The 19,510-nt window shown below is 35.4% G+C and overlaps 1 protein-coding gene across 10 annotated transcripts in view; it reads left to right on the top strand.

Annotated features, from left to right (window-relative positions):
- The window catches only part of UTRN (utrophin), a 499,657-nt gene that overhangs the window by 435,723 nt on the left and 44,424 nt on the right, over positions 1–19,510 (top strand). For all 10 annotated transcript variants that reach the window (XM_082405402.1, XM_082405400.1, XM_082405405.1 and 7 more), the window contains 4 exons: positions 608–693; positions 4,911–5,068; positions 6,840–7,006; positions 8,187–8,298. In XM_082405402.1, the coding sequence (XP_082261528.1) occupies positions 608–693; positions 4,911–5,068; positions 6,840–7,006; positions 8,187–8,298 (523 nt within the window). The remainder of the gene's footprint in view (positions 1–607; positions 694–4,910; positions 5,069–6,839; positions 7,007–8,186; positions 8,299–19,510) is intronic.

Raw genomic sequence — 19,510 nt, 5'->3', positions numbered from 1 at the left:
TAAAGATTGCACACCTGTATGTTTAAGATCATTGACTATTATAATTGCAGTAGTAATTTATAGAAACTGCATTGACAGAGATCAAAATCAATGAAGATGAGAAGTTTTTAAGTATTCAACAAGTTATAAGCCCTCAACCTATAGTTAATTTTCCAGTCAGTTTTCTTACATCTGTTTTTAGATATATCATTATACCTTTCTTGCTGTATTGTCACATGCATATTATATATATCTCTAGCTATTATTTTGAATCTTGCATTTATAATTATTAACAGATTTTAATTCATAGTGTTTATAAAAATGAAATATTTTTAGCTTTATAATTAGCATTTTCATTTTACTTTCTTTTGTTCTTCCTAGTTCATATGTTGTACGTAAAGTGACTTCAGGCTGTATATTCTTCCAGACTAAGTCAAATATACTATTAAAATATGTCATGAACTTATGGTATGGGTTTAACATTAATTAATAAAAGTGAATAGAAAGTTGCATTTTTAAGATGCAAATTTTCTTCCGTTTAGCCTCAAGGAAATAGATATTCAGAAATAATTAGCATACTGTATACAGTTTTAAATGCATCTAACACACTGAGATTCTTTAATTTCAGGGGTCGGACTGGAAAAATAAGAGTGCAGAGTCTGAAGATTGGATTGATCTCTCTCTCCAAAGGTCTCTTAGAAGAAAAATACAGATGTATGTAAGACCTTTCTTATACCAATAATGTTTTTAGTAATAATAATGATAATAACAACTTATTAGAGACTTACTTTATATGATTTGCTAGTAATAATAGCTCCCTTTTTTTTTAACTCTGATCATACATGTACGAGGCTAGACAAAGGGTGTCAGTGCAAAGTGATGTGAATTTGTGTGAAATGGAAAGCTGATTATAGGATCAAGATGTGAGGTGCATTGATGGAGTAAGAACTGACTGCAGATTATATCTCATTTAATTCATAATTGCCCCATAATGTAGGCATTGTGATTTCCATTTTCCAGCTGAAAAAAATAATTCTTGGAATAGGTTAGAAATCTAGTCAAGGCTGTAGAGACAGTGAATCGTGGGGCTAGAATTAGATCGTAGATATTTCTGACTCTAAAGCCCAAACCTTTTCTATTTCCGTATGTTTCCAATGCTTAGGAAAATCAGCATGTACTAGAACTGTTACAGTCACAGTGAGACAAATAATTATATTTTATAGTATAAGAAAATAAAGTGATATATTTTTTAATTTCATTATATTTGTTCTTATTCACCAGATAAATCAGTGGTGACCTTTTAGCTGTCAGTTAATGAAGGGCATCTTGACATTTGGGAAGGGACAGGTTCGGGAACCAGGGAGACCTGCCTTCGAATCTCAGCTCTACCACTTAGTGGCTGCTGGATGACTCTGGGCAGGTTACATGATTCCACTGAATACCGACAGCTAAGAGGTAGTCATAAGATTCCCATTTCACATTCCAGGGAGCTGCAATTTAGTGAATTTTCTTCAACAAAGAATGAAGCTAGTAATTCTTGCTTTGAAAGCAACTAGAGATCATATGTGAAAAGTACCTAGAAATAGCAGTTGTTGAATAAATGGTAGCAATTGCTGCTATGTCTCCAAACTCTTAATTACTCTAAATTTTTTAGATTTAATTTTATCCATAAAATGTGGGTAAATGGATCCTGCCATGCATAGCCTCATATGATTCTGTACAGATATATCCATACCTTCGAGGGAGAGGGAGAGGGATATTTCATGAATAGAGAGATACCAAAAACAGGAAGATATTTGATCCCAGGTCCGATAAATTTTAGGTTCTTCATCTTCTGTGAACATACATTTTAAAATACTTTTATTTTCTGGGATGGCTGTGAGGCAATTGTTCTTGAATTCCAGGGCTAGATCATGGTGGCTTGTTTTTTTTTAGATAGTTTGACAAGAATGTCAGCGAAAATGAAACGAAAAGCTGACTGTAGGATCAGGAGGCGAGGTGCCTTGATGGAGTCAGAACCTAGTAAGCCATGCAGAAAAAGGCTTGGCACAGGCTTCTGTTTGGTGGCACTTTATCTAGAATTTAAATTGTCTTCAGCATTATAATTGTCAGAAGATATAATTTTCAAAGCTAAAAAAGTTATTTCTATAATGAGTGGGAAAGAAAAATGTTAATGAAAACATCAGTGTATCAAATTAGAAAAGGACTTTAAAAAAAATCAGCTGTGATTTGGGGTTTTCATGTGTTCCTAAAAGACTTTAGGGTTCTCTGAAAGTAACAATTACGTTACGGTGCTCAGCTTACTCTGAAAAGAGTGCGAATCCAACCTCAAAGTTTATCATGAATCTTATTAAAATGCAAGGGTGATCTGTTTTTCTAGATCAACGATTCCTCTTCCCTGTATTTTTCAAGCTGATTATTGGAGTAATCTGAGGCCAAAAGAAAGAGTTACAACATGATGGCTATAGTTTTAGAGCAAAAACCAAATTCTATGCAATATACAGAAAATGTCTTTTATCTACACACATACCTTCACACGTATTTCTGAAGCATATAATTTTTCAAATGAAGAGGTATTTCAGCATACATGAACTCATACACTCATACTACAGTGGACACACTTTCTACAAATGTCGGGAAACAATACTCTGTATAATTCCACATTGAACTTTCAGATTATAGCAGGGGAAGCAGAAGCCCTGCAATGAAAATTTCTGATATTTAATTTAATCCATGAAGTATGCCATTTAGAACTTAATTAAATAAGAAATCTTTGGGTTGAAATCTTTAACTCTTTCCTCAGAGTACTGAGACTCTGGAAATATTCTGGGATTTTGTTTTGTTTTTTACCTTGAGGTCCTTAGCAACTCTGATTCCAGTTTTGAATTCCCCAGTGGTATCAGAACACTTCCTCATTATTATTTTCTTTGTTGGAATTAATATTCAAGACACTTTGCTCTCCAAACTCAATGGCAGAGGTGCTATTCTGGGTCAATTGGTATCCATCTGAACGCGGATTTTGCAATGGCTTACGTCAGTGTCTTTACCCCGGTGGCACCTTCTTTTCTCTTTGTGCCTTTTTGAGAATGTCCCTTGATTAGGTTCTAACAACACTCTGGCCTTCCTGCTTGTAACTCAGTGGCTTCCGTGCCCCATCAACAACACATTTACAAAGATCCTTTTGAATGGCCTTTTGCATCTCTTCTGTGATTACTTATTGGGACTTGGGTTTTAGATTGGAACATTCCTCTGATCCATCCCCACATCCTGATACTCCTTTTCGTATCTGACTGTAACATCAACCTGTGAACTTTCATAAGAATTCAGAAATACGTCAGAATGTTAAGGAGTCTTTTCTCTTATGTTTTGTGTGTAGTTTTACCTAAATAGTGGCATAGTAGTATAGCTATCTTCCTCAAAAGAGGAAAGCTGGGCATGATTGATGTTGCTGAACATGTGCACTTCTCTCTACAGATTATTATTATTCATATGCATCAGCTTTGTATTGACTTAGGAGGCCTCTTCTCAGGAACGGGTTTACAATGAGAATCATAATAAGAATCCTGGATAAATACTTTCTGGCTATGCTAGTCTTATTTTTGACAAATGAAAAGAAGCAAGTAGAACTCTAACCAAATCTAAGAGAACAAATGATAATAAAAATTAAATGTATTTTTATTGAATTTGCTTTCCCTATGTGTGCTTATAATTAAAGTCATACTTCATTATAATTACTGTGTCAGTATCACTGAGCTTGGTTTAGTTGTTTGAAAATTTACTGTTGACAGTGTTAGATCTAGCCTTATTTCCTTAAAAAAAAAGGAATGATACCTTTTGATCTGATATTCATTTATCAGGTATTGTTTGAAATTGGTTTTTAGGATCCAATAAATATTTACTCGCCGTTCTTTTTTTCTTGGAAAACTTCACATGAAAACCGTTTAGAATTTGTGTGATTTTGAATTTTTAGAACTTGGAAATTTCTTTCCAAAAAGTATTAGTTTCTATAATGAAGTGGATTGTTTTTACATGAAATTTCTCCCTACTCCAAAAGTAACTTATTTGAATATATTAGCTTTGTTGCTGGAAATATGGTAATAATTTTCATCTTCAAAATACTGCAAGTGATGAAAAGAAGATAAGCCAATTCTAGAAGGAAGAAAAGAGTTTTTATTTTACTGAATCAAAAAAATTTTTAAACATCTTTTTTTTAATGAGTAGAAAAGCCTAAGAACTGTATGAAAGTATGCATGAGTTTTCATTAAGTCCTTTACATTTGAATTAATGTATTTTATTACATGAAATGATGTAAAACAAAAATAATTTTTATCACTAATAAGGAACGAGAGACTGATTGGGCCTAAAAAAATAACCCCTAACAATAAAAGACACCTCCTTATACTGTTTAATGTTTCTTATGCAAAATAGATTTGAGTATAGAAATCTTTAAAAGAAATTAAAATATATATGTTTAATGAATATTGAATTTAGGAGTGAATACAAAAAGTTGATAAACAAATCTTTTAAAATTTGCTACTTAAGATACATTCATTCCTTTAACAAGTCATAAAGAAAGCTTCTTTTTAGCTGTCTGTCTTCTTCAATAAGAAGGGAAACCTTACTGAGACCACTGAACGAACCCACATGCATACACTGGACCACTTAAAAAGAAAATTTGTATTTGTTGGTCTGTTCATATGTATTTACATACTGCAGTAGATCGTTTTAGGAAACATGTAGTTAACCAGTTCCTGATTACAAATATGCAGAATGTTAAGGTGGTCAGAATTCAGGCGACAACTAATGTAATTCGTGTCCCCATAAGTTTTTTTTTAATCTACGTCGTTCATTCCACATAACCAAAGGTATATTTTACTTAAAATTCCAGAATAGGCAGATGGAGGTTAACCTCTTCCCTCTCCTCCTTGTAGATCTCTTTAAGGAAGTGGCTGGGCCCACGGAAATGTGTGACCAGAGACAGCTTGGCCTGTTACTTCACGATGCCATCCAGATCCCTCGGCAACTGGGGGAAGTAGCAGCTTTTGGGGGCAGTAATATTGAACCCAGTGTTCGCAGCTGCTTCCAACAGGTAAACGTTCCTGAAGGATCACTGGTGTATAGAATGTGTGGGGGATGGTATTGAGGATATTCTGAGAAATGGAACAGGGGACTTGGGCTGGAACCAGGTGGCAGAAGACGCTGGTACCATCCCAGTAAATTGATTTTATTTCTTAAGGCACATCTGATTCAAGCAACAGCAACCCCCTCAAGGAGACTTACCTTTCCTCAAGGGTTAAAACCTCAAATCTTTAACAAGTGCCATTAGATTGCTATGATTTGGCCCTGCTTTTGCCCCAGCCTCATCTTGTACCACTGGTCCCCTTGAGCTTTCCAGCCGTGCTGTTTTAGTTCCTTCATTCCGGCCCTAGTGCCTTTGGACATGTGCCCTCTGTTTAGAATGTTCTTCCTTACTCTCCACCCACAAACTCCCTTGATATTGCTAATCCTTATTCATTCTTTAGATCTTCCCTTAAATCTCACATCCTCTGAAAATCCTTCTCTGACTCCTTCAGATGAGGTTATGTGTCCCTACTATATTCACCTGAATCTCCTCTGCCTTCTTATCATGCTCATTAAAATTGATAATAAAAACATACTGAATTATATAATTACTTGTTTAGTGGTTTTTTCTTTTATATAAACCTAAGCTCCACGAACAAGGGCTGTTTCTATCTTTTTATTATTGTATCCCTATGTACAGTGCCTTGAACATCATAGCTACTTAATAGATGTTTGCTAAAGAAATGAATAAAAATGCCCTGACCTCCTTGTAGGCAAGATTTTTTAAAAATGTAAATTAAAGACGTTATTGAAATTGCACTCTTTTCTTTGAGAACATATGTACAAAAGGAGAATGATGTACACAAGTTTTATACTGATCTAAGTTACTGACATTAAACACGTTAGTTCCTTTTTTGATGCTTACTGTGTAGAAAAGCATTTTAGAAATGCTTCTACCGATGTTATAAGTATGCATAAAGTACAAGCCTACAGATATTTTGCCAAGGCATGTCTAGTGATTTATCATTGCTGAGGAAAAAAAATGCTCACACCATCTCTTTAAGAAGAACTGATGTTATGGTTTGTTACATTTTATAATGGCCCTTTTTCTTGTTTTAGAGATACAAAAAATACCAAGTGAAAATTCTAAATATGATTCTCATATGTTCTGGTTCATAGAATGACCTTGACAACAGCAGGAGAAGGACATTGGTACGAATTTAACTTTGCACAAGTGAAAATTACTTAGTATTAAGATTTAAAGAGAGACCAAGACATTTTATACAATTTATCATTGATACATTTGGAAATCCTGCAAAATATATTCATCGTAATGTGCTCCTGGTATGATGTAACAGGACTGGAGCAGGACAAAGAGATAACAGTTTTTATTGGCATTTATAATGGCCTTCAAGTTTAGGAAGTTATCAGTGAGTCTTTACTTTCTCAAATGTTTACTGTTTTAGATAAATGAGTTTTATAGTTTTAAAATATCTATGTGAAGAGTACCTAGAATTGTGTGGGTTTTGATTTTGTTTTTTAAATCTAAGTCTATTAAGGTATTGCGATTTTTTTCTTCTTTGTATATGACAATTTCTTCTTTTTCTCTTTTTAAATTTTAGAATTTTTTTTTCCTTGAAGAACCTTAAATATTTAGTGATTTAACTGACCTAGAAAGAGTTATATAAACTCTCTTTTTACTTTTATACAGATTTTCAGAAGATTTTGAAGCAGCAACACCTGCTGCAATTTAAATGAAGGCATTTTCTTCTCTTTTAACATTTTTGTTTCTTCACCAGAATAACAACAAGCCAGAGATAAGTGTGAAAGAGTTTGTAGACTGGATGCGTCTGGAACCACAGTCCATGGTTTGGCTGCCGGTTCTACATCGAGTGGCAGCAGCTGAGACTGCGAAGCATCAGGCCAAATGCAACATCTGTAAAGAATGTCCAATTGTTGGCTTCAGGTAGGCTGATTTACTACCAGTGGTGGTAGGAGGCTATTTTCTGTTCTGTTTGTATAGTTCCAGTGTATGTCCATCAAATTCCTTCCCACTTATTCTCATTTGGGGGTTTGCCTCCTGAAGAAATAGGATGCTTTTAGCACATTCAGTCCATCTGAAAATGGCATTCCCTCAAATAGCCAATATGTGAAGCTTATTTTATTATTGTTATTTATACTGTTTTGCTCCAGAACCAGAGATCTTTCTGAGTTTCTATTTACATAGGTTACAGAAGTGTTCATGCATAGTAATTGCATGACTCATTATACATATATGACCCTGATGGAAATTGGTGATTTTCTAAGACTTTGGGGTCAAACTTGGTAAGCAGGAGTTTAGCATTTAAATACTAACTGAGAAGTAATCAAATGACTTCATGTTACTTCAGCCAAGTTTGGCATGAAGTACATTAACCCGACTTTCACACAAGAAGCCTCTGTCAGGGAATTTTGAAACTCGTTTTTTTTTAAATTAATTAATTAATTAATTTATTTATGGCTGTGTTGGGTCTTCGTTTCTGTGCGAGGACTTTCTCTAGTTGCGGCAAGTGGGGGCCACTCTTCATCGCGATGCGCGGGCCTCTCACTATCGCGGCCTCTCTTGTTGCAAAGCACAGGCTCCAGACGCGCAGGCTCAGTAGTTGTGGTTCACGGACCCATTTGCTCCGCGGCATGTGGGATCTTCCCGGACCAGGGCTCAAACCCGTGTTTCCTGCATTGGCAGGCAGATTCTCAACCACTGCGCCACCAGGGAAGCCCTGAAACTCATTTTTTATTTATAAGTGATAATTTAAATTTTGATGTGTCAAGCTAATAAACATCTCTTTTTTCTTCTTTCGTTTTGCGTGGATATTTGTCTTCTCATTATGTTGAAACAGATGAAAACATGTTTTAGAGACTTCAACTACAAAAATTAGCTTTTTTTCTCACTTGGGTGATGGTTTCCTTAATTTCCTTTGTGAAATTTAAGATTCTCTTTGTTCTAATTTGTAGCTAAAATACTAAATAAGCAAATTCCACATTTGTAGCCAATATAACTTTTATTTTCATGGTGATTTGGACGAATGAAATTCCTTACCACAAGTGAGTGTTTTGGACTATATAATAGGCTTTCAAGCCAATGAATTTTCCTTTCTTCTCTCTAGGTATAGAAGCCTAAAGCATTTTAACTATGATGTCTGCCAGAGTTGCTTTTTTTCGGGTCGAACAGCAAAAGGTCACAAATTACATTACCCAATGGTGGAATACTGTATACCTGTGAGTACTGAGCCAGTGTTTGTTTATTTGGTTTTGCTTTAACATACTGCTTTTGAATTAGCTAGTGTCTAAAAGTATTCAGTTTATTTAGACTTAACTTTATTTGGAAAAAAATCCCTTTCAAGATCACTTAACCATATATTTTTTGTTGTTTTGTTTTCTTTTAAGCAAATATATTATGTTGAATTTATTAGCACAGAACAATTATACTTTTTTCAGAAAAATTAATTTATTAAATTTTATTTACATCTGTGTTTTAATATTAAACTTCGCATTCTTGGTAGCAAACTCTTTTTTTTTTTTTTTTGCAAACTCTTTTAAGAGCTCACACTGACCTACATTGAAAATAATACTATGTGATGAGAAATTGTTTCTTTAGACATACTTAAAATATGTTTATTGTATTTACATTAACAAAAATGTAGAAAATTGGAGAAAGTAAAAAATTCATAAATCTAGCTCCTCAATAAACTACCTAGCAATATTCTTCCATATCAGTGATTTTAAGATTTTATTTTCATATTTCTATAATTTTAATACTGCTTTTTTCACTGAACATGTTGTATAGTAAGTATTCCCCCATGTTGTCCTGCAATATAATCTTTCTGTGTTATAGAATGTTTAATTGAGTGAATTACTATAATTTATCTAACCATTCTGTTAAATTTGGACATTTAGTTTATTTTCAATTTTCTGATTTTATAAGCAACACTCATAAATATTATTGTGAAAATAGCTCTTTCCATATATTACATAAATTACATTTCCATAGATGGAAATTATCTGGGTCAAAGCACTTAGAAGTAGATGATCTGGGTCAATGGCCAAAATACCTCATGTCAAGTTGTTTTCCAAAAGAGGTTTATACCACTTTACATTATTATCACACTTTGTTAATGCCTCACTAGTATTGGATATTGATTCCTGTTGTTCCGTCGATCTAAAATATTTTTTTCTGAAGTTATCTTCATTTTCTGTTGATCGCTATTTTTTAGCTTCTTTCCTAATAGTGAACCAAAATTTATTCATAGAGCTGTACCTTTTCTTTGGTTTAGGGAATTGAGTTGCTTTTTGGGTCATAAATTGGCGGAAAGGCAGCAATACTTACAAAATATACACATATAAATCTCACTCACATTCTTAGGTATCTTATCTCAAATAAATAGGTACCGTATATGTGGAGAAAAAAATCTCTAGAATGTTGCTGAATTATAATAGATGAAATACTCATAGCGCATAATAACTTTAACTAGGAAAAAATATCCCAAGAAAATTTGTGAAGCACCATTTATTACTATGATTAACATATTCATTCACTCAACAAAAATATTGAGGACTTACCATGTGTCGGATGCTGTTTTGGGCTCTGATAATTCATCAGTGTACTACTAAGATAGACAAGATTACTGACTCTCCTGCTACTCTGTTTAAGAGGAGGAGATGTATGACAGAGAACAAGGAAACAAATAAACGAGATCATTACAGATTGTAGTAAGTGCCTCTAAAGAAATAAATGGATAGTGAGGTAGAATATTAGAGGAGGCACTTTAGATAAAGAAATCAGGAAAGGTCTTTCAGAGAAATTAACATTTTAGTTGAGCTTGAAGGATGAGAAAGAATCAGCTGTGTAAAGAACTGGTATAGAAGGGTATTTCGGAAAAAGGATCCAGCACGGTGGTCTGGAGGTGAGGAAGAGGTTGGCATGATTAGGGCACAGAAGAAAGTGGAGCTTATTATTCCCCAAGGGGGGTGTGGTAGGTAGCACTGGCTATTTGAAAAGCCAGAGCAAAATGAACTTGTGGGCCCCCTTGCTAAAAATTTATTGTGACTTTCAAGATGGCAACAACAGAGCATTAAGCCAAGCTCAGGAAGCCTCTGAGTGTGGGACCCTGTGCAGCTGCACAGGTCACACAACCACAGAGCTGGGGGTGGGGAAGAGGTGAGAATGGCTAGGGAACAGAAAGAAACTAGAGTGGATTTCACAAAGAGTGGATTTCTCCCTTCCCAAAAGGGAGAATGAGATTGGTAAGAGATGGAATGAAAGAGAATTGCAGATATCAAGCTGTGCAGACCCTGCTGGTCACTGTAAGGTGTTTGAATTGGGGAGAAATATAGTATTGAAATTTGCATGATCAGAGCTAGAAATTTAGGAAACTGATGATAAAGAACTAATGTCAAAATGGGAAAAATCATAAGGTAAGTATACATTAAAGATGTATAAAAAAATGACTACATATTTAAAGATGTATAACGTCAGTAAAGGTGTATAAAATTACTATTTTCCTTGGTCTTAAATACAATAATTGAAAATGATCTTGCAAAGTACCCACACAATTTGAAATCTACATCTCTTCAACATCAATCTATGGTCAGTGGGCATGAGCTTGAGAATCACTGATATGCTGATGAATTTCACTCCCCAGCTATCATTTTAAAATAAAATCTGTAAGTTACCCAAAGCTCTTCTTGTTACCTAGTCTTTGCAAAGTCACCATTATCATATCTAAGATTACAGCTTACCCTGCATTGTACAGGATGGCTTCCTTTTTGCAGATGTGCTTTGGGAGGTTTTTTGCCCCTTTCTGAGGTTTGTGTAGTGATCTTTTTTTTTTTTCTTTAATTATTTAATTTATTTTTATTTTATTTTTGGCTGCGTTGGGTCTTCATTGCTGCACACGGGCTTTCTCTAGTTGCGGTGAGCGGGGGCTACTCTTCGTTGCAGTGCGCGGGCTTCTCATCGCGGTGGCTTCTCTTGTTGCGGAGCACAGGCTCTAGGCGCGCGGGCTTCAGTAGTTGTGGCTCTTGGGCTCTAGAGTGCAGGCTCAGTAGTTGTGGCGCACAGGTTTAGTTGCTCTGCGGCATGTGGGATCTTCCCGGACCAGGGCTCGAACCTGAGTCCCCTGCATTAGCAGGCGGATTCTTAACCGCTGCGCCACCAGGACAGCCCTGTGTAGTGATCTTAATCAGCAGCCTACTCATAAATCATCTCTTAGGACAGGTTATTTTCTGCATTTGATCCCAGAACTTTTGATAAAATGACTAGAAATATGTATAAATTGAATCTTTGAAAGGCATACTGTTAAATTCAAATTGTAATGAATTACTTGATTTTACTGCTTTCCAAAATTACTTTCTTAAGTGAGCTTTATTTACGGTGCCTTCATCTTTTACTCAACGTTCCCTAAACTCATCTGGTGTCTGCCTTAAAAAATGAACTCAAATATGAATTTTTCAAGGCAGTCATAGTAAGCACTGCTTAAGTGTTAAATGGATTAGACCTTTCTGTATAAATCCTGATGTTGGCATTTCTCATAGTGCATCTCCGTTTGTGGTTAGGAAAATGCTCTAGTCATATTACTGACTTGATTTCTTTCCTGTTCAATTTTGTTTTCCAGCTGATTCTGAATGTTTCTATCATTAAAAACTTTCTGAAGTTTAGAAGTCTTATTTTAAACCCTCAAAGCTCAAGAAATATTTCTTGAAACATATCAGCTTATTATCTATGATGGTGTTTGTCTTTAGATGGAGAAAGACTAATGGTGTATGAATTAGCTATCATAATTTATGAAAGTATTTTATGAAATTGATAATAAAACATTTATCTACAAACATGAAGTAGAATTTTTCTTTTGCTAGGAAATGATTTTTTAAAAACTCTTATTTTCCCCTTACCACTCTATAATCCAAATTTGTACATTTAAAATTCTTTCATTAGGCCCAAAAAGAGTTCATCTAAAACAGACAACATGACATAGACTATATTTAATGCTTGTTACCATTGTCTCTCCATTCATTCAAATCCCACTTTTTCACAAAAACAGCTTGACTCTTACTTTGTGTGTGAAATCTTCCCAAATTCTTCCAGCTTCCCCTCACCAAAACACGTCATTCTGTGGCCTCTAACAGTAGCCCCTACTTTACCAGTTAGTATTTGATTCTGTGTTATCTTGTATTGTTTTCTGTGTTGGTGTTTTTGCCTCCTCAACTATCTTTTTAATTCCTTGGGACAAGGATGACTCATACTTTTCTTACTATGCTTAGTTAATTCTGGTACATAAAAGCTAAATGTGCTCATATATGACATTATAAATACTATTTATAGAATATTAAAGCTGGAAAGAGTCTAAGAAATTAACTCATCCTTATTTTTTAAAAAAAGACTAAGTCTTAGAGAAGGTAAGTGATTTATTCAAAGTTAGTGGCATGGATTTAGTGGTTTAACTCCATTTGGGGAATTTTCTGTATGCTTGCTGGAATATTATATTTGTTGAGTACCTGTTATATACCAGGCATTTTGCTGGGGACTAGAGATACAGAAAAAATATAATGAAGGAGAAAAAGAGGTCTTTATGTGGACAGATTCAACAGGACTATATATATTTTTTGAAGAATAAGTAAGCTTATGGATCAAGATAATATTCAAATTTTTTTCTTGTTACCCATGCACTGTATGTTTGAATTCTGGGATTAACATTTATTCTAAAAATAGTTACATTTTATATCAAATTTTAAGTTTCTTTTTTATTGGAATAAGAGTTTATGATCATTTAATTTCACAGTGAAAATTACCGTAATTGGATCTTTTTTAAAAAAGTCTATATTCTCTGTTGTAAATAACCAAATTTAATTCAAATTAGAAGCGTTTTTATATGTTAGGGCATAAAGTAGATAGTTCTTTAAATTAGAGAGCGAGGGTGATGAATTTCACATATGACTTATAAGAGTTCATGCAGTTGCTGACAGTGAAAGAGAGCTGGATAGGGTTAAATATGAATGAAAAGGGAAACCACTTGGAAATGCTACTGGGGGCAAGCATGAGTCACCAAGAAGTGAGTAAATTGACAGCTCCATTGCCACAAGAGTGCAGCTGAAGTTGGTTGGCAAGGATTTGCAGTCCGTGACTCCATCATTGCTCAATGGCTTTGGAATTAAAAGATGGTAGGTAGAATTGAAGGCCACGAGCTACACGATTCAAAGGTGTTAATGGTACTGGGATTGATTTGGGCTATCCTCATGTTGAAGAAACCAAAGGGCGTTGAGGGGCTAGAGATCAAGATGATGGGGGCAAGAATTAGGAGTAGGAGTCAGAAGGTTTGAGTTAGTGAAAGTTTTTTCCAAGTTAAAGATTTGGGATTGAAAGATGTTTTGAGTTATGATGAAGCCTGATGTGTGGCCAGACCCCAGTACGTGATAGAAGTGGGACATAGGAGGTTTTGGAGGTGAGATGGTGTTTAGAAGATCATCAGTTTGTCTTTAGAAGTGACAGATGATAGCGGCATCTGGCCAAGTGCTGTCGAAGGGGAACAGATAGGCATATCGGTTTTAGTAGATGTTAAAGCTGAGGCTAAGGGGGAAATAGTGTAAACCTCCTTTATTCTTGGCCTTTGATTTTACAGCCCATGATGGAGAGGATTGTAGGGGAGATGGTGTTATCATGGGAGCAACAGTACTCATCTCGTTCATAACTGCAATATGAAATTGCAGTTATGAACAACATGTAAGGGAATGTGTTCATAAGTAGAATACAGAGTCATGCTAACAGCTAACAGGAAAGAAAAGTAATTAGAGGCTGTATGCATCTGCTGAGGGGCAGTGGCCCAATCCATGTAGGAAAAGTGGGGAAGTGGGGAAAGTCAATAGAGAGAATACTTACCCATTGGTAAATATAGCTATCAGGAACTGAAGCATTAGCCCAGATAGGAAGATGGTTTGAGAGTCATGTTAGCTCAGGTAGAAGGGATGAGATATTTGTAAAATTTTGTTGCTAGAAAGGTCAGCAATATCAGCTACTCCCAGCATTCAAATTGTTGGGGATGGAATCATTGCAGAATTCTCTGCTTATGAACTGAGTTTGGACAGGACTAGTTTGTTCTGATAGTTTTGTTGAGATTTTGGTGAGAAGAGAGGAGGACCGGAAACAGCTTATTAAAAGTTAACAACAGGGCTTCCCTGGTGGTGCAGTGGTTGAGAGTCTGCCTGCCAATGCAGGGGACATGGATTCGAGCCCTGGCCCGGAAAGATCCCACATGCCACGGAGCAACTAGGCCCATGAGCCACAACTACTGAGCCTGCGCGTCTGGAGCCTGTGCTTTGCAACAAGAGAGGCCACGACAGTGAGAGGACCGCGCACCGCGATGAAGAGTGGCCCCCACTTGCCACAACTAGAGAAAGCCCTCGCACAGAAATGAAGACCCAACACAGCCAAAGATAAAAAAAAAATTAAAAAAAAAAAAAAGTTAACAACACTTAAAACAGATTTGTATTGCATTTTTGCAGTTTTTAAACAAGTGCATGTTACTTTTAAAGTATCAGGTTCAAGTATGTTCTTGTCAATACTGGTTAATATATAGGGATATAAAACAAAATTTCAACTTCTGGAACATTAAATACATCAACATTCGCATTATAGGGGTCCCAGAAGGAGAAGAGAGAGAGAAAGGACCCAAGAAAATATTTGAAGAGATTATAGTCGAAAAATTCCCTAACATGGGAAAGGAAATAGCCACCCAAGTCCAATAAACGCAGAGAGTCCCATACAGGATAAACCCAAGGAGAAACACGTCAAGACACATAGTAATCAAATTGACAAAAATTAAAGACAAAGAAAAATAATTAAAAACAACAAGGGAAAAACAACAAATATCTTACAATGGAACTCCCATAAGGTTAACAGCTGATTTCTCAGCAGAAGCTCTACAAGCCAGAAGGGAGTGGCATGATATACTTAAAGTGATGAAAGGGAAGAACCTACAACAAGAATTACTCTACCTGGCAAGGATCTCATTCAGATTCGACGGAGAAACCAAAAGCTTTACAGACAAGCAAAAGATAAGAAAATTCAGCACCACCAAACCAGCTCTACAACAAATGCTAAAGGAACTTCTCTAAGTGGGAAACACAAGAGAAGAAAAGGACCTATGAAAACAAACCCAAAACAATTAAGAAAATGGTCATAGGAACATACATATCGATAATTACCTTAAACGTGAATGGATTAAATGCTCCAACCAAAAGACACAGGCTTGCTGAATGGATACAAAAACAAGACCCATATATATGCTGTCTACAAGAGACCCACTTCAGACCTAGGGACACATACAGACTGAAAGTGAGGGGATAGAAAAAGATATTCCATGCAAATGGAAATCAAAAGAAAGCTGGAGTAGCAATACTCATATCAGATAAAATAGACTTTAAAATAAAGAATGTTACAAGAGACAAGGAAGGACACTACATAATGATCAAGGGGTCAATCCAAGAAGGAGATAGATATAACAATTATAAACATATATGCACCCAACATAGGAGCACCTCAATACATAATGCAACTGCTAACAGCTATAAAAGAGAAAATCGACAGTAACACAATAATAGTGGGAGACTTTAACACCTCACTTACACCAATGGACAGATCATCCAGACAGAAAATTAATAAGGAAACACAAGCTTTAAATGGCACAATAGACGAGATAGACTTAATTAATATTTATAGGGCATTCCATCCAAAAACAGGAGATTACACTTTCTTCTCAAGTGCACATGGATCACTCTCCAGGATAGATCACATCTTGGGTCACAAATCAAGCCTCAGTAAACTTAAGAAAATTGAAATCATATCAAGCATCTTTTCTGACCACAACACTATGAGATTAGAAATCAATTACAAGGAAAAAAAAGTAAAAAACATAAACACATGGAGGCTAAACAATACGTTACTAAATAACCAAGAAATCACTGAAGAAATCAAAAAGGAATCAGAAAATACCTGCAGACAAATGACAACAGAAACACAATAATCCAAAACCTATGGGATGCAGCAAAAGCAGTTTTAGGAGGGAGGTTTATAGCAATACAATCCTCCCTCAAGAAACAAAAAAAAATCTCAAATAAACAATCTAACCTTACACCTAAAGGAACTAGAGAAAGAAGAATAAACAAAACCCATAGTAGAAGGAAAGAAATCATAAAGATCAGAGCAGAAATAAATGAAACAGAAACAAAGAAAACAATAGCAAAGAGCAATAAAACTAAAATTAGAAATGAAAAAGGAGAAGTTACAATGGATACCACAGAAATACAAAGCATCATAAGAGACTACTACAAGCAACTGTATGCCCAAAAAATGGACAACCTGGAAGAAATGGACGAATTCTTAGAAAGGTATAACCTTCGAAGACTGAACCAGGAAGAAACAGAAAATATGAACAGACCAATCACAAGTAATGAAATTGAAACTGATTAAATATCTTCCAACAAACAAAAGTCCAGGACCAGATGGCTTCACAGTTGAATTCTATCAAACATTTAGAGAAGAGCTAACACCCCTCCTTCTCAAACTCTTCCAAAAAATTATAGAGGAAGGAACACTCCCAAACACATTCTGCGAGGCCACAATCACCCTGATACAAAACCAAAGATACTACAAAAAAGGAAAATTACGGACCAATATCACTGATGAATATAGATGCAAAAATCCTCAATAAAATACTAGCAAACAGAATCCAACAACACATTAAAAGGATCATACACCATGATCAAGTGGGATTTATCCCAGGGATGCAAGGATTCTTCAATATATACACGTCATCAATGTGATACACCATATTAATAAATTAAAGAGTAAAAACCATATGATCATCTCAATAGATGCAGAAAAAGCTTTTGACAGAATTCAACACCGACTTATGATAAAAACTCTCCAGAAAGTGGGCATAGAGGGAACCTACCTCAACATAATAAAGGCCATATACGACAAACCACAGCAAACAACATTCTCAGTGGTGAAAAACTGAAAGCATTTCCTCTAAGATCAGGAACAAAACAAGGGTGTCCACTCTCACCACTATTATTCAACATAGTTTTGGAAGTCCTAGCCACAGCAATAAGAGAAGAAAAAGAGATAAAAGGAATACAGATTGGAAAAGAAGAAGTAAAACTCACTGTTTGTGGATGACATGATACTATACATATATAATCCTAAAGATGCCACCAGAAAACTACTAGAGCTAATCAGTGAATTTGGTAAAGTTGCAGGATACAGAATTAATGCACGGAAATCTCTTGCATTCCTATACACTAACAACGAAAGATCAGAAGGAGAAATTAAGGAAACAATCCCATTCACCATTGCAACAGAAAGAATAAAATACCTAGGAATAAACCTACCTAAGGAGGTAAAAGACCAGAAAACTATAAGACACGGATGAAAGAAATCAAAGACGACACAAACAGATGGGGAGATATACCATGCTCTTGGATTGGAACAATCAATATTGTGAAAATGGCTATACTACCCAAAGCAATCTACAGATTCAATGCAATCCCTATCAAATTACCAAAGGCATTTTTACAGAACTAGAACAAAAAATCTTAAAATTTGTACAGAGAAACAAAAGACCCCGAATAGCCAAAGCAATCTTGAAGGAAAAAAACGGAGCTGGAGGAATCAAACTCCCTGACTTCAGACTATACTACAAAGCTACAGTAATCAAGACAATATGGTACTGGCACAAAAACAGAAATATAGATCAATGGAACAGGATAGAAAGCCCAGAGATAAACCCACGCACCTGTGGTCAACTAATCTATGACAAAGGAGGCAAGGATATACAATGGAGAAAAGACAGTCTCTTCAATAAGTTGTGCTGGGAAAACTGGGGAGCTACATGTAAAAGAATGAAATTAGAACACTCCCTAACACCATACACAAAAGTAAACTCAAAATGCATTAAAGACCTAAATGTAAGGCCAGACACTATAAAACTCTTAGAGGAAAACATAGGCAGAACACTCTATGACATAAATCACAGCAAGATCTTTTCTGAGCCACCTCCTAGAGTAATGGAAATAAAAACAAAAATAAACAAATGGGACCTAATGAAACTTAAAAGCTTTTGCACCGCAGAGGAAACTATAAACAAGATGAAAAGACAACCCTCAGAATGGGAGAAAATATTTGCAAACGAATCAACGGACAAAGGATTTATCTCCAAAAAATATAGACAACTCATGCAGCTCAATATTTGAAAAACAAACAACCCAATCAAAAAATGGGCAGAAAACCTAAACAGACATTTCTGCAAAGAAGACTTACAGATGGCCAAGAGGCACCTGAAAAGCTGCTCAACACCACTAATTGTTAGAGGAATGCAAATCAAAACTACAATGAGGTATCACCTCACACAGGTTAGAATGGGCATCATCAGAAAATCTACAAACAAATCCTGGAGAGGGTGTGGAGAAAAGGGAACCCTCTTGCACTGTTGGTGGGAATGTATATTGATACAGCCACTATGGAGAACAGTATGGAGGTTCCTTAAAAACTAAAAATAGAATTACTGCATGACCCAGCAATCCCACTATTGGGCATATACCCTGAGAAAACCATAATTCAAAGACACATACACCCCAGTGTTCATTGAAGCACTATTTACAATAGCCAGGTCATGGAAGCAACCTAAATGCCCATTGAGAGACGAATGTATAAAGAAGATGTGGGGTGTGTGTATATATATATATATGTGTGTGTGTATATATATATGTATATATATGTATATATATACATATACACAATGGAATATTACTCAGCCATAAAAAGGAACGAAATTGGGTCATTTGCAGAGGCGTGGATGGACCTAGAGACTGTCATACAGAGTGAAGTAAGCCAGAAAGAGAAAAACAAATGTCGTACATTAACGCATGTATGTGGAATTTAGAAAAATGGTACAGATGAACCGGTTTGCAAGGCAGAAATAGAGACACAGTTGTAAAGAACAAACGTATGGACACAAACAGGGGAAAGCCGGGGGCGGGGGGTGGTAGGATGAATTGGGAGATTGGGATTGGTATATATACACTAATATGTATAAAATAGATAACTAATAAGAACCTGCTGTATAAAAAAAGAAATAAAATAGAAAAACCCCAAGATTTCATATTTTCAGTATTTTTAGAAAATGTAGAAAAATCAGTTTTCTACTGAAAAAATAGAAAAAGTTTTCTTTTTAAAGTTAAAAGTGAAATAACATCTTTTCTTTACAACTGTATATGGTTGGCAAGAAACAAACAAAAACAAAAAGAACAAAGGAAAAAACTAGAAATAGTTGTTTTGTCCACCCCTCTCCACCCCTGCCAGCATCAATGTGTTAATAAGACTATAAACATCAAATATAGAAAATGCTGATTCATTCTTTGGAAAGCTCTCCATTGAGTT

Source organism: Balaenoptera borealis, assembly GCF_965194805.1.
Source record: "Balaenoptera borealis genome assembly, chromosome: 9".
In the NCBI taxonomy this organism is placed as follows: Eukaryota; Metazoa; Chordata; class Mammalia; order Artiodactyla; family Balaenopteridae; genus Balaenoptera; species Balaenoptera borealis.
This window is presented reverse-complemented; position numbering and strand designations above follow the sequence as displayed.